Source organism: Macaca mulatta, chromosome 12 (assembly GCF_049350105.2).
Source record: "Macaca mulatta isolate MMU2019108-1 chromosome 12, T2T-MMU8v2.0, whole genome shotgun sequence".
In the NCBI taxonomy this organism is placed as follows: domain Eukaryota; kingdom Metazoa; phylum Chordata; class Mammalia; order Primates; family Cercopithecidae; genus Macaca; species Macaca mulatta.
The window spans coordinates 137,662,931-137,676,804 of NC_133417.1; the positions used below are offsets into that span (position 1 = coordinate 137,662,931).

General features: G+C 57.2%; 2 protein-coding genes and 1 long non-coding RNA gene across 3 annotated transcripts; 1 reads left to right on the forward strand and 2 right to left on the reverse strand.

Annotated features, from left to right (window-relative positions):
* Window positions 1-668: 668 nt before the first annotated feature.
* Window positions 669-3,423, forward strand: LOC100425860 (alkaline phosphatase, placental type). The gene is made up of 5 exons (XM_077957898.1): window positions 669-740; window positions 871-1,005; window positions 1,087-1,278; window positions 1,498-1,614; window positions 1,740-3,423. Exons 1-5 carry the CDS (start codon window positions 701-703, stop codon window positions 2,033-2,035), a joined length of 780 nt encoding a protein of 259 aa, XP_077814024.1. The 5' UTR covers window positions 669-700; the 3' UTR covers window positions 2,036-3,423.
* A 2,330-nt stretch (window positions 3,424-5,753) lies between these two features.
* On the reverse strand, window positions 5,754-8,970 carry LOC144333523 (uncharacterized). The gene is made up of 2 exons (XR_013402232.1): window positions 8,791-8,970; window positions 5,754-6,100 (listed from the first exon to the last, which is right to left on the reverse strand). It is a non-coding gene; the product is annotated as an uncharacterized LOC144333523 (long non-coding RNA).
* Window positions 8,971-10,284: 1,314 nt separating this feature from the next.
* On the reverse strand, window positions 10,285-13,759 carry LOC717457 (uncharacterized). The gene is made up of 3 exons (XM_077956529.1): window positions 13,644-13,759; window positions 13,044-13,442; window positions 10,285-10,668 (listed from the first exon to the last, which is right to left on the reverse strand). Exons 1-3 carry the CDS (start codon window positions 13,757-13,759, stop codon window positions 10,437-10,439), a joined length of 747 nt encoding a protein of 248 aa, XP_077812655.1. The 3' UTR covers window positions 10,285-10,436.
* Window positions 13,760-13,874: the final 115 nt, after the last annotated feature.

Below are 13,874 nucleotides of genomic sequence, written 5' to 3' on the forward strand. Positions count from 1 at the left end.
CCTCTGTCACCCTTAAGGAAGTCAGTGGGAGTAGTGGCCACCACACGGGTGCAGCACGCCTCACCAGCCAGAACCTACGCCCACACGGTGAACCGCAACTGGTACTCGGACACCAACGTGCCTGCCTCGGCCCGCCGGGAGGGCTGCAAGGACATCGCCACACAGCTCATCTCCAACATGGACATTGACGTGTGACCCCAAGGCTAAGGGTTGGGGCTGGGCAGAGAGTAGCAGGGGGCATCAGCTCAGACCCAGGCAACCAACAGCCTGATCTGGGCCAGCAGGGTCTGGAGGTGGGGTTGGGGGCATAGAAGGTGCAGCCCAGGCCGGGCCACTCCCATAGCCTTGGGGAAGGGAGCCAGGGGCTGTGCAGGAGGAAGTGGCACAGGGCCAGCCAGGCCCCAAACCCACGTGCCTGATCCTCTGTTCCCAGGTGATCCTGGGTGGAGGCCAAAAGTACATGTTTCCCATGGGGACCCCAGACCCTGAGTACCCTCATGACTACAGCCAGGATGGGACCAGGATGGATGGGAAGAACCTGGTGCAGGAATGGCTGGCGAAGCACCAGGTGATGGGGGCTGGCGGGTGCAGGAGGCACAGCAGGGGAAGGGCAGAGGTGTGGGGCTCAGGGCTGTGGGCTGAGGCCTGGCTCTCTCCCTCCCTGCAGGGTGCCCGGTAAGTGTGGAACCGCACTGAGCTCATGCAGGCTTCCCTGGACCCATCCGTGACCCACCTCATGGGTAATGACCCCCTTCCTGCCCTGGCATCCCTCAGACAGCCTCAGATGGCACCTTCTGAACCTGTGTACACGTCTGCCAGCACCCTTCCACCCCCAGCCTGCCAGTCACCATGGGACCCCTTGTCCCACAGGTCTCTTTGAGCCTGGAGACATGAAATACGAGATCCACCGAGACCCCACACTGGACCCCTCCCTGATGGAGATGACAGAGGCTGCCCTGCGCCTGCTAAGCAGGAACCCCCGCGGCTTCTTCCTCTTTGTGGAGGGTGCGTGGTGGCCCCTGGGGAGTGGGGGTTGGGGTTTGGAGCAGGGCAGGTTCAGCACCACCCTCTCTGGCCTTCCTGCAGGCGGTCGCATCGACCATGGTCATCACGAAAGCAGGGCCTACCAGGCACTGACTGAGGCGGTCATGTTCGACGACGCCATTGAGAGGGCGGGCCAGCTCACCAGCGAGGAGGACACGCTGACCCTCGTCACCGCTGACCACTCCCACGTCTTCTCCTTTGGTGCCTACCCCCTGCGAGGGAGCTCTATCTTCCGTAAGCCCGGGGAGAGTGGCAGGTGCTGCTGCATCAATTACGTGGGTGAAATCTGAGCCTCAGTCTCCCCCTCTGTCAAATGGGAGTAATGCTGGCACCAGCCCTGTAGGGTCTCCTGAGGACTAAGCCCCTGACCAGGCAAAAAGTGGCGGTTCCTAGCACGTGGGAGGCACTCCACAGCTGTGTTCAGCTCAACCACAGGGACCCCTCTCTCTGCAGGGCTGGCACCCGGCAAGGCCCAGGACAGGAAGGCCTACACGGCCCTCCTATATGGCAACGGTCCAGGCTATGTGCTCAAGGATGGCGCCCGGCCGGATGTTACCGAGAGCCAGAGCGGTGAGTGCTGCGGGGTCGCCCCCTGAGGGGGACCAGGGTGCCAAGGATGGGGGACTGGCGGGAAGGGGTCACCTTCTGTCTGCCTGGAACTGAACCTTCCTACCGGAACTGAATCCTCCTACCAGGGAGCCCTGAGTACCGGCAGCAGGCAGCGGTGCCCCTGGACGAAGAGACACACGCAGGCGAAGACGTGGCGGTGTTCGCGCGCGGCCCGCAGGCGCACCTGGTTCATGGCGTGCAGGAGCAGAGCTTCGTAGCGCACATCATGGCCTTTGCCGCCTGCCTGGAGCCCTACACGGCGTGCGACCTGGCGCCCCCCGCCGGCACCACCGACGCCGCACACCCGGAGCGGTCCGTGGTCCCCGCGTTGCTTCCTCTGCTGGCCGGGACCTTGCTGCTGGGGACGGCCACTGCTCCCTGAGTGCTCTGTCCCTAGGGCTCCTACTTCGCCATCCTGGTGTTCTCCTGCTCCTCACCTCCAGTCGTCCTGCCCAGCCTCCATCTGGAGCTGTCACCCCCGGAGTCACCACACAGATGTCCTGCCATGGAACCTTCCCCTCCCAGTGCACCCTGGGGACTGAGCCGTTGACACCATGCCCTTTGCTGTATCTTGCTCTTCAAATTTTGGCCCCAACTCCAGGGACTGGGGATTTGTGCCTGGCAGCTGCCTGCATTTCAGGAAAAGAGAAGGCTTAGACCACCCAGCCCCAGCCCATATCCTGAGGTGGATCAGGCAGGCTCTCTCCCTGGGACATGAGGCACCCAGACCTAGGGCCCCCTGCGCCTTTCTTAGCTTCTGTCATGGCAGCACCTGAGGGACACAAGGATTGGGTGCATCAGGATGCCTGGAGAAGCGTGGCTTCCTGTCACCCTGCAACCCACCCTGCAGGCCAAGGAGGCTGCTGTGGTGGGGATCCCCAGGGGGGCTTTGACACAGTCCTCTGCTGTCCCTCCACTGGGCTAATGCTACACCCCTGCACCCCTCCTAGGGTGCAGAGAGGCTTGCCCCAAGTCACAGCCACTCAGATGCTCGAAGCCCTCCAAGGTCCATTCCAGCACCCAACTGAGTTCCCAGGAGCACCTGGGTGCAGGATAGCAGCCCAGAGTCCATGGCCCCTCCCAGGCCATCTGGGCACTGGGCATGGATTTCTCAATAAGGAAGACTATTACCTCCCTTCCCCAGGCCTCCATTCTTCTAGGAAACACAAAGCAATAATATAAGGAAGTGTTAGACAGTGTAATGCCAGTACTGCTTCCTAGGAGAAAAATCGTGAGTGCCTGTGGGCACAGTGGCTGGAGGGGTGGGTAATGCAGGCCGGGAGGGGCTGCTGAGGAGCAGACGATTGAGCAGGAGACCTGAACAGAGAGGGGCTTGAGCAAGGCGGCACAGCAGTGCAAAGGCCCTGGGGCAGCGCCAGCAGGCTGTCTGGGAGGCCAGGGGCTGGATCAGAGGATGGGTAGATGGGGGAAAGCCTGAGGGGTCAGGAGGGTGGGGGACATGGGGGACTGTGAAGTCTTGGTAGAGGGGTGTGGTTGGAGGTCTTTGAGGAGGGCTGTGACCTGCCCTGGCTGGGAAATGAGCATTCTGGCTGCTGCTAGGAGGAGGGTCTGGTCTTTTGGGTAGAGGGTGGGGGTGGTAGAGGGTAGAAGGTAGAGTTGAGAGCTGGGGAAGGAGCTGACTCCAGGTGTTTCTGACCTCCCTCCGAAAGCATTCTGCAGCACCCATCCCAATATAGCCATACTTAGTGAGTATCACACTTGCCCCAAGAGAACATTGAAAAGAATTAAATAAAGGTGAAATCAACCACATTTTCCAGCGAACTTTACACTATTACAAATTTATTTGTACATTTACAATGGTACAAGAAGCACTTTGTCAACATGGTGAAATTCTGTCTTTACAAAAAGTACAAAAATTAGCCAAACTTGTTGCCCGTGTCTGTGGTCCCAGCTACTCAGGAGGCTGAGGTGGGAGGACTGTTGGGCCCTGGGAGAGTGGAGGCTGCAGTGAGGTGTGATCATGTCACTACACTCCAGCCTGGGTGACAGAGCAAGACCCAGTCTCAAGGAAAAAAAAAAAAAAAGGACTTTGTGCTCACTAGAAATACTAGAATGATTGAATACTTCGTTTATGAAAATTGAATTAACATTGTAAGACATCTATTTGCCAGGCGTGGTGGTTCAATGCCTGCAATCCCAGCACTTTGGGAGGAAAAGAGGTTAGGATTGCTTGAGTTCAGGAGTCCCAGACCATCCTGGGCAAAATGGTGAGACCTCACCTCTACACATTTTTGTTTAGTTTTGAGGCAGAGTCTCCCTCTGTCTCCCAGGCTGAAGTGCAGTGGCAGGATGTAGGCTCAGTGCAAACTCCACCTCTTGGATTCAAGTGAATCTCCTGCCCCAGCCTCCAATGTAGCTGGGATTACAGGCGACTGCCACCAAGACAGACTAATTTTTGAATTTTTAGTAGAGATGGGGTTTCACCATGGTGGCCAGGCTGGTCTGGAATTCCTGACTTTACGTGATCCACCTACCTTGGCCTCAGAAAGTGCTGGGATTACAGGCATGACCACCATGCCCAGCCCCAAATTTTTTAAAAAATTAGCCAGGCCAGGTGGTACGTGCCTGTCGTCCTGGCTACTTGGGAGGCTGAGGTGGGAGGTCACCTGAGCCCAGGGTAGTCGAGGCTGCAATGAGCTGAGATTTCGCCACTGCACTCCAGCCTGGGCGACAGACCAAGACCCTGTCTCAAAACAAAACATGTATTTGAGAACCTGGGTTTCAGGACAGTTTTTTCAATTCTGGGTTTCAGTGGCTGTCACAAAAATATGGGAAGTGAACAGAAGATGGACTCCATTAGCTGGCCTTACTAAATTATCATACTCCTTGTTAAATTCCATCCATCAAATATGCAAAGGTTTCTGGTAAAATCCAGCTAGTATATTTCTGTCTTCCCAGTTGTCAGTTAGTTCCTCTTTCTAACCAATGCAGAGGTGCTGCATGATTATATTTTACATGAGTGCTCACACCCAAGGACTTCTATTATTTAAAACTAGACAAGTTTAAAAATAGATTGTTCTGGAATTAGATTATTCTGTTCTCTAGGTTTTTGTTTTTTGTTTTTGTTTTTCATGTGTAGGTATAAGGGCTTATCAGTCAGCTACATTATTGACCACAAAATCAAGTGTCATGAAAATATTTTCAAACTTCTATTCAAAAATATGCCCTTTCCTTAGCATGAGTTTTCACGGAAAGATAATTACCTTCTCTTTTTGTCATTGAAATGACATCTTTACCTGAAGGACACACAGGAAGTATATTTATATTTTCCATCTTTTCACGGTACGCCTAAAATGGAGAGCTTTTCAGTTCAAAGTCAGCAAACTGGATTGTAAGAAGGAGGGAGGGAGAGTTAGGAAGAGAGGGAGAACTCAGGACAAGTGGGTTCGGTACTTTGTCATTTTGCAACTCATTCTATGTGGCCAGAAAGTTTCCATGGTTGCACCCACTCCCCTTACCAAGTATCTTAAAGTTTTTACTTATGTTTAAGTTTAAGTTTCTATTATGCGGCAATCTAAGCTTTACAAAATTAACCACCTTCTGCAACATCCCATGTAGGCTCCAGGCTTCTTCTTTCCTGTGCTGATTAGACTGGGTGTGAGCCAATGAGTGAGGGGTAAGGGTGAACCTACTTCTGCATGCTGATTCGTATCCAGAATGCTTTTTCTGAAAAAACGCTTTCTGAGTAGCTGTTCCATCTGTGGTTGCATTTCCACCATTTCCTCATAATGTTGTTTTTATTTTATTTTTTAATTTTATTTTATTTATTATTTATTTATTTTGAGACGGAGTCTCGCTCTGTCGCCCAGGCTGGAGTGCAGTGGCCGGATCTCAGCTCACTGCAAGCTCCGCCTCCCGGGTTTACGCCATTCTCCTGCCTCAGCCTCCTGAGTAGCTGGGACTACAGATGCCTGCAACGTCGCCCAGCTAGGTTTTTTTTTTGTTTTTTTTTTTTTTTGGTATCTTTTTGTAGAGATGGGGTTTCACCGTGTTAGCCAGGATGGTCTCGATCTCCTGACCTCGTGATCCGCCTGTCTCGGCCTCCCAAAGTGCTGTGATTACAGGCTTGAGCCACCGCACCCAGCCAACACTGTTTTTATTTAAAAAGGCATTTACTGTTGGCAATACATCTTGTCTGCTATATCTTCTCTTTAGTGGCTCACACACACCGACAGAAAAAGCGGTTTGTTTATTTCCTTATTGGAACAACACCTGGCAAATACCTTCAGCTGAGCCATGTTGGGAACATCTGTGCCTTCAGCCCACTGCAAAGCAAACCGCCCACACTGGGTACTTGGCTCTAACGCGAGTTTCTTCCAATCTTCGGCAGTGTTTTCTCTATATCTTCCGACGGTGTTTGCTGACAAAGAAATGCCTTTCGGTTTGTTAACAGATCATTTACTGCTCATTGTTTCTGCCATTTTTCCTGCAACAGAAAGAATTAAGTTTCTCCCTGGTGGTAGGTGTTTCTCACGCTATCATGCAAGAAACTTTAAAAGAGCTTTCCAAATATTAGTCATTGCGTATGGAAATATCAAGAAGTACTGGATTGAACTGCACTTAAATTTAAACATTGATGGGAAAAAATTACACTCTTTCTTCGGTTCTGAAAGCTTCGTTTGGCCGGGCACAGTGGCTCACGCCTGTAAAACCAGCACTTTGGGAGGCAGAGGTGGGCGGATCACCTGAGGTCAGGAGTTCAAGACCAGCCTGGCCAACATGGTAAAACCTTGTCTCTACTAAAAAATACAAAAGTTAGCCGGGCACGGTTGTGCATGCCTGTAGTCCCAGCTACTTGGGAGGCTGAGGAGGGAGAATCACTTGAACCCAGGAGGCGGAGGTTGCAGTGAGCTAAGATCTTGCCACTGCACTCAAGCCTGGGCGACAGAGCGACACTCCATCTCAAAAAAAAAAAAAAAGCTTAGTTTTAGACACCTTGCCAACCATGAGGATTTCACACTGCTCACAAGTAATTAGTAATACCTCCAGGAACAAAGGCCCAGGGCAAACTTCAGCAGTAATCACAGAGTGCAGGAAATTCAGAGTTTTGTTTGCTGATTTTTTCTTAATACTTTATGTTTGCTGATATTTTATTATTAGGAGCTAACGTCTGGTCAGGTCTGTACCCCTGGTGACATGCGCTCTGCCAGGAGTAATAAGGAATTCTCCGCTCTCCCTTCGGCTGTGGTTCATCTGCTCTGGATTTCTGGTGTTAGTTGCAGATTCTTTATAGGAATCTTGTGTGAGCCTCTTGGCCCTTTTGGAGGATGAGGTCGGTTAAAACTAGATCATATAATCCGTCAGTCCACTTAAGCAGACACACTAAACTCTAATATTCAAAAACTCTAAAACTCTAATACTCTAATACTCCGCAATTTGCTGAAAGCTTGCCATCTGGAGGGCGTACTGTGTCAGTACGGGCCTGAGGGCCTGAGTCCCTTACTCCGGGACACCCAGGAACCACACGGGGTGGGTGCCTGCATGAACGGTGAAGGCACCAGCATGCAGCTCGATATGAAACATGAGCTCTTGGGGCGCTCACTGCCCAGGGCTGTGCTGAGGCATGTGGTGAGCCCAGCAAACAGTAAGCACTCAGGACAGCCTGATGTCCCTTTAACCAAACCCCAAGGTCCAGGTTAGTCTTGAGGTGCTTGCAGCCTAGGCAGGCCTGAGCAACTCCTTGTGAGCAGGGACGTCTCACTCCCTGCAAGATTCAGACCCCAGATGGCACCACAAGTTCAGTCTCCACCAGATCCGAGGCCGCCTGCCCGTTGAGTGCCTGTGAGCCCCTGCACAGTTCCAATGATGGGCACAGGAAGCCTCATGATCGGGGAAGAGGAGGATGCTCCCTGCAGCCTCTCGGGAGGACTCAAGGGGGATCCCAGCAGTGCCCTTCTGGCCTGGGTGCTGACATTGCATCTGATGATACCCTGGTCCCACTGGTTCTAGGAATAGGCCTCCCCACTGGGTTAGCATCTGTGTAACTGGCCTTTGCCCTCCTCCCAAGGGGTCCCCAGATGTCTACAGTGTGTGGGATTTACTATGTGGGACTTGCAATTGTACCCTCTGAACTAAGGGGGCCCCAGGGCCTACTGACTCCATCCGACCAGAGCTTCCTCCTTTGCTACCAGGGCATACACTGGACCCCAACACCAAGAAGCAGCTGAAGTTCCTCTTTATAGAAGCTTGCCACCCGGGATGCCACCAGGCATGCGGGTATGTTATGTCTTGGTCACTGAAGTCAGGTCATAGAGCCTGGACTGCAGGACATTCTGTGGTTACACTACAGGGAGGGTGTAGTCAGTGGGAGACCTGCCCACATTTGGACACAATAGGTGTAGAGACACACCCTGTACCCATCTGGTTCTTGTTGGGTAGATAGAAGGCAATGAGCACTGTGGGGGGAACAGCCACCTCTGTAGGAAGGTCACAGAGCCTGGACTGCAGGACATTCTTGGCAGCCCAGCCACACCCATCTCCTGACAATATACTTTCTGTGCCACCTCTGAGCTAGGCCACCACCCTCCCGGCTACTACCTCATGACCCTCCTCTGACCCCCCAGCTCTGGGCCAGGCACCCATGTGGACTTGTCCACCTCCTGCCCAATCTTCTTGACTGAAAGCTGGATGTTGAAGCGGATGCTATTCAAGATGTTCTTGTAGTAGGTCTTCTCGTGGACCTTAAACTATGCAGGGCACGGGCAGCACTCAGCCACAGACCAGGGCAAGGCTGCAGACAGCGCCACAACCTGGCCATGCAGGCCCTCCCAGGTGCCATTAGCAGAGGGGCTGTGGTCAGGCTGGGCAGGCAGGGACACAGTCCCATCTCATACTCCTTGTCCACAGACCCAGTTTGAGCAGGAAGTCTGAGTAGCCGACCATCGCCACCATGTACTGAAGCTGCAGGCCAGAGGGCAGGTGAAGGTGGCATGGGGCCTCAGGACACAGCGTCCCTGCCCACCCCCGCCCACCAAGGAAAGGAGTACTAGGCCAGCCTGGGAGTGGGCTTCATGGTGGGGGAGGCAGGCCTGGTCAACTCCACGAAGGCCTCTTTGTCCCTTTTATTCTCTTTCACCGGCACACAGGAGGTGCTCAGTCAATGTTCATGGGACCAACCGGTGGCACTGGGGGCCCCTCGCCACGGCCCCAGCAGCTGTTCTGGTCTCCATGCAGTCCAGCTCCTCCAGGCACTGGCCCTGGAGGTACTTGATGTCTTCCACCAGCTGCCACACCTGCAGGGTCAGGGGTCAGGGAACAAGGGTCAACCCAGCAGCCTTTCACTCTGGTCCATCATTCCTGGCACGAAGGAGTCTTTAAGCACCACTTGCTAAGCCCAGAGCTCGGTGCTAGGTGCCAAGAGGACACGTTGGAGGTGGGAGTCTAGACCCTTCCCCTCCAACAATAAGCTCACAGGCTAGAAGAGGCAACAGCTGCAGCAACCACCATGGGCATCCCTAAGGAGATGACTCCTGAGCACGGCTGAGAAGGTGGGCAGGGGCCTGGCGGGGAAGGCCACCTGCTACTGACAGACCAGGAGGAGGAGTCCTGCGGAGGAGCATCCTGGAGCCTCAGAATGGGCTGAGGCCTAAGCAGGGCCTGGTACCCCTGCTTGCAGTGGGATGTGTGGGGCTCCCCACGCTAGGACCATGGCCTCGGGAGGGCTCCACCCTCAGTTCAGCACCAGCCTCCCCACCCTAAACCAGAGCAGCCCACCTTGGCTGAGGCGGGCTGAGAAGTGTTCATGTACAAAGAGGGCATGAAGCGCCATGCCAAAGTGGTGGTTGGCCTGGCTCAGGCTGACCCGGGCCAGTTCCTGTGGCTTGTTACTGCCCTCTATCTCCCGTGCCAGCTTGTGCAATGCCTCATGGAATGACACGAACAGGTGCTCACTCAGGACCACCACCACGCCCCACACAAGGTAGTTGTGCAGGATGCTGGGGGCCAGATGAAGCCAGTGGGGTGTCCAGAAAGACATTCATATGGGCCACCAAGGGCACCACCCCGACCTGTACTCCCCAGCCCGCGACTGGACCCAGCACCCAGATAGTCCCTCAAAGAAGGGGCAGGAGGTCATCCCAAGTATGTGGAGGCTGGAATTGGAGTGTGCTGAGCTCAATGACACAGCAAGACACTCTTGCTACTGATGCCAGCCCCTGATGTGATGGGTCAGGGCTTGAATCATTTCCTGACTTGCCATGGGGAGACAGCATCTGACCTTGAGGGTGACTGTCTGACTCAGAACTGGCCTGCAAAGTCCTCTGTTCCTCCCCATGGTGGATAGACACCACGAGGCTCTCCCAAGGGTGGTGCAGGAACAGCAGAGCTGTAGCCACACTTTCTCTTTCCAACCATCCCTAGGTGAGGAAACTGCAGCTCAGGAAGCTCCCAGCCCTGCCCAGGGGCTTGGAAAGCAGAGGGGAGAGCTAGGATCGGATCTTCGGGCTCTGGGTCCTTTTTGAGTGCTGCCTCCTTTAATGTGACTACTGGACAGAAGAGGAGGCGGAAATTCATGGCACACCCAGCAGGCAAGTCCAGGGGGCAGGGGAGGGGCCTGGGCCATATGGGGAGGTGATATTCTGCAGCTGCCCCAGTGTCACCTTTTTGTACATGGAGCTGATATCTGGCTGGAAATGATCATACTCTGACACAGTGATCTGGGTGGGGGTAGAGATCAGGGCTGAGCCAGTCTTGTCTCATGGTCCCCTGTCATCAGCTGTCCCCACTACAGCCACAGGGTCTCCTTGGCCTTCTGCTCTACAGCATCAGCACCCAGGAGGCTGAGCACTCGCTCTATGAACACACTGTATGCTGCCAGTATCTGCACCATGGGAAGGGGCTCCTCCAGGGACACGGACAGGCCTAGTCTGGGCCCACCCCTCCTGGGGCCCCAGGCCTTCTCTGCCTCCCCATCCCATGTCCCAGCACCTTTTCACTCGCCTTATCCTGAGCGAGGTACAGGGTCCTCTCTGGCAGGTTGAGCCCATCCTGGTCAATCTGGGGAGGGAGACAGGGGCCAGAGGTCAGAGGTCCACATGCCAGACTCCCCAAACAGATGGAATTCTCACCCCAATGCCCAGAGAGCGACCAGACATGCATGAGGACAGCTCCAGAAGCACGCAGACCCCAGCCCCTCTTTCCACCAGATGAGATGACCAAAGCCCCATCCCCGACTGTCTCAGCCTACCCCTGAACGCCTGCACTTTCCCTACCTGTCGGGGGCACTTGCTGCAGTGCCGCACTGACAGTTGGGGTTCCTGGCTTTGGCGCCAGCCCCAACCCTCACGGAGATGTCAGCCCAGCCCGCCGGCGCATCCTCCTTCCCCACCCTCACTGCCTTCCAGAGGGCTGGGAAATTGCGGCTCCCACAGCTCCGCTAAACACCTCAGTTAACCCAGAGAAATTACTTGCGCCCTCCTCCCGCGCTCTGCCGCCAAGGGCTCCCCTCCCCTGCTTTCCCTTTCTCTCCTCTCGCGCGCCCTCCTCCCACGCGCAGGGACCCCTGGACAGGGACGCCCCCGGGTCCACGGCCGCTGGAGGGGCGCTCGGGGGGCCTTCTCACGCGGATGATGTAGCGCGAGGAATTCCTGTAACCTAGGCTGACCCAGAGGGAGAAGAGTGCTGCGGCGCTGTACACGCCCTGCCCCTTGTACAGCAGCAGGTTGAGGTCCCAGGGCGTCACGACCCCCGGATGCTCCGCCGCGCCGCCCAGGTCCCAGCCCCCGCAGTCCTCCACGACCTCTAGCATGGGCCGAGGACTCAGTAGCTCGATCTCGCGCATGCCGAGGCACGAACGGAAAAAGGCGCGCACCTTGCGCTGGGCCGCGCCGCCGGGCCCACCCCTGGGCCGTGCCAGCAGGCGCCGCAGGCGCTCCTCTTTCTGCTCGCGGATGGCCGTGATGGTGCCATAGGTGAGCTTTTCGTTGGGAATGGCGCGGGGCCTCAGTCAGCGGCTGCGGGCGAAAGAGTAGAAGTGCTGGCATGGGTCCATACTGGCGTCCAGGTTGGCTGCCAGGAAGCCGGCGGCGCGCGCTAAGGCCTTGCCCTCGGGGCAGCCCTCGGGACAGGCGCCGCCGCCCGCGACGACCGGGTCCAGGTACTTGAGCGCCAGCATAGCCGCCAGTATGGCGCAGAGACCAGCGGCGAACACCAGCCCTGACAGCAGGCTCATCTCGTGCAGGGTTCCAGCGCTGCAGCCCAGACCCGTCCCCGGTGGCGCTGCTCCTCCAGAGAAGCCTGGGGGGCAGAAAGGCCTCTTGCACGATCCCCGCGCCGCAGCAGCTCAGGTACTTGACCTACTGGGACGCGTCTTAGTGCGCAGTCAGCGAATACCGCTCCCCATGGCACCGAGGCCGCCGCGGTGCAGCCCTGGGCCACCTGGGCTATGAGATGCGCACGGCCGCTGGCCTCCTCGTGGGCCTCTGCATGGCCCCAGGGCCAAGGCTGCGGGAAGAGCAGTCAGGCTTAGGAGGCGCAGCAGCCCGACGGGGCTCCCAGGCACAGCGAGGAGAGACGCAGGCCTGGGTGCAGAGGACCCAGCTGCCGGCCTCATTCACTGAGGAAACCAGGAATGAGGAGAGTCTGGCGGGGCCACTACCCCGGCGTGCACAGTGGAGTCTTCTCCCCTGTCCTCCTCCCTGCACACACGTGTTGGACGCTGAATTGGGAGGCCTCTTATGGGAAGAGGGATGCTCCAGGCACGGGGTCTGGCATGTAGTGGGTCTTCAATGAAAGGCCATACCTCTTCCTTTCGCCTTTCTTGTCCACGACCTGGCCTAGCCAAGGTCAAGTGGGGTGGGGGAAAGACCGGAAGCTGAAGTGAGGAGGTGCGGTCAGGGGCAGGTCTATGAGGCACTTTCAGCTCTCCGAACTGGACCCAGACAGACGCCCCGCAAAACGGCCAAAGAACCAAACTTTGTTCTTCCTCGCGGAAGTCCGCCGGATCGACCACTTCAACCCTGCTCGCTGGCTCCTTCTGCTCGGTGGCCCGACGGCCCACCCGCCCCTTCCCAAGGGGCACGCGCCAACGCCCCAGGGTCGCGGATGCACAACCCACTCCCAGCACGGCCGTGATGGAAAACCCGAGACCTGTCGGTCGCTATCCCCTTTCCGCTCCACTCCTGGCTTCAACAGGTTCTCCCTAGAATCCACACTTGGGCGAAGTTTCACCCACGTCGGGGCGCGAGCTGTCCGGGCGAGCCGAGTCCTGCAGACGCGGCGCGCAGTCCATGGAGCCGGAGAGCCGAGCCTGGGAGTCGCAGCTACAGCGGCGAGGACGCAGACAAAGCCGGGAAGCTCCTCGCAGCGGCTACGAAGGTGACGGAAGTGGCCGCCACGGTGACCGCGGCTGCAGGGACTCAGGCGCCACTTACCCGGCAGGTGCGCGCCGGAGCCTGACAGAAGCGGAGCGGGTCGGGCCGGAGCCGCTGCCTGAGCAGGAGCGAAGCGACGCGGGCGGCCGGTGTCTCCTGGAGCCCGCTGCCTTCTTTGCTGCCGCCCCAGCCCGCCGCCCGCCTGCCTGCCGGAGGGAGGGGACGCGCCGGCGGCTCCACCCTCCTCCGCCAGTTCCGCGCTCCCTTCCTTCCTCCTGCGACCCTCGGGCCACCTGGCAGCGCGGCGGCAGCTGGGACCTGGGTCGGGGGCCGCGGAGACAGGCTTTCGAGGGTCGTGCGCGGGCTACGGTGGGGACTCCGGGTCTAGCCGCGTCCCGGGACGAGTGGGAGGAGTCCCCTCCGATCCCGTGTCCCCACTCGGAACCTCCCACCAACCGGCTGGAAAGGAGCTGGAGCTACGCAGCTGGGGGCCGTCATGGCCCAGCCCACAGCCCTGGAGCACCGCCCAGGGAGGACTCCTCCTGAGGATTGAGGGGGCGCTAATAGAGTGCCTGGGCTGCCCGAACAGCGCCTGCGCAGAGCGCACCTTCACCAGGGAGCTTCCTTTACCTCCTGGGAACCCCTGTCCCAGATCAGCACTCCCCGGGGTGTCTGGGCTTCTGGTTGTCTCGCCCCCTTCCCCCAGCCCCTGATCCACGGAGAGCAACGCAGAGCCCTCCCAGAAGCAGGCCGGGGGCTGTGAGTGCGGCCCGCATGGTCCCAATGGGCGGTGGTCCCAGAGCACAGCAATCACTGCCTATAGGAGGTGACTTGGGTTTAGCCTCTGACCACACAGTCCTGGTCACCCTGCACAGACTGCCAATAAAGAGG

What these genes read in the sequence shown, in the direction of transcription:
- LOC100425860 (XM_077957898.1), top strand. Translation starts at nt 701, where the DNA reads ATGCAGGCTTCCCTGGACCCATCCGTGACCCACCTCATGG. An exon ending in GCGAGGGAGCTCTATCTTCC is followed by an intron (nt 1,279 to 1,497) that starts GTAAGCCCGGGG and finishes CTCTCTCTGCAG; the next exon opens with GGCTGGCACCCGGCAAGGCC. An exon ending in TGTTACCGAGAGCCAGAGCG is followed by an intron (nt 1,615 to 1,739) that starts GTGAGTGCTGCG and finishes TCCTCCTACCAG; the next exon opens with GGAGCCCTGAGTACCGGCAG.
- LOC717457 (XM_077956529.1), bottom strand. Translation starts at nt 13,759, where the DNA reads ATGCGGGCCGCACTCACAGCCCCCGGCCTGCTTCTGGGAGGGCTCTGC. An exon ending in AAGCCCAGACACCCCGGGGA is followed by an intron (nt 13,443 to 13,643) that starts GTGCTGATCTGG and finishes GCTCCTTTCCAG; the next exon opens with CCGGTTGGTGGGAGGTTCCG. An exon ending in CTCCGGCGCGCACCTGCCGG is followed by an intron (nt 10,669 to 13,043) that starts GTAAGTGGCGCC and finishes CTCCCTCCCCAG; the next exon opens with ATTGACCAGGATGGGCTCAA.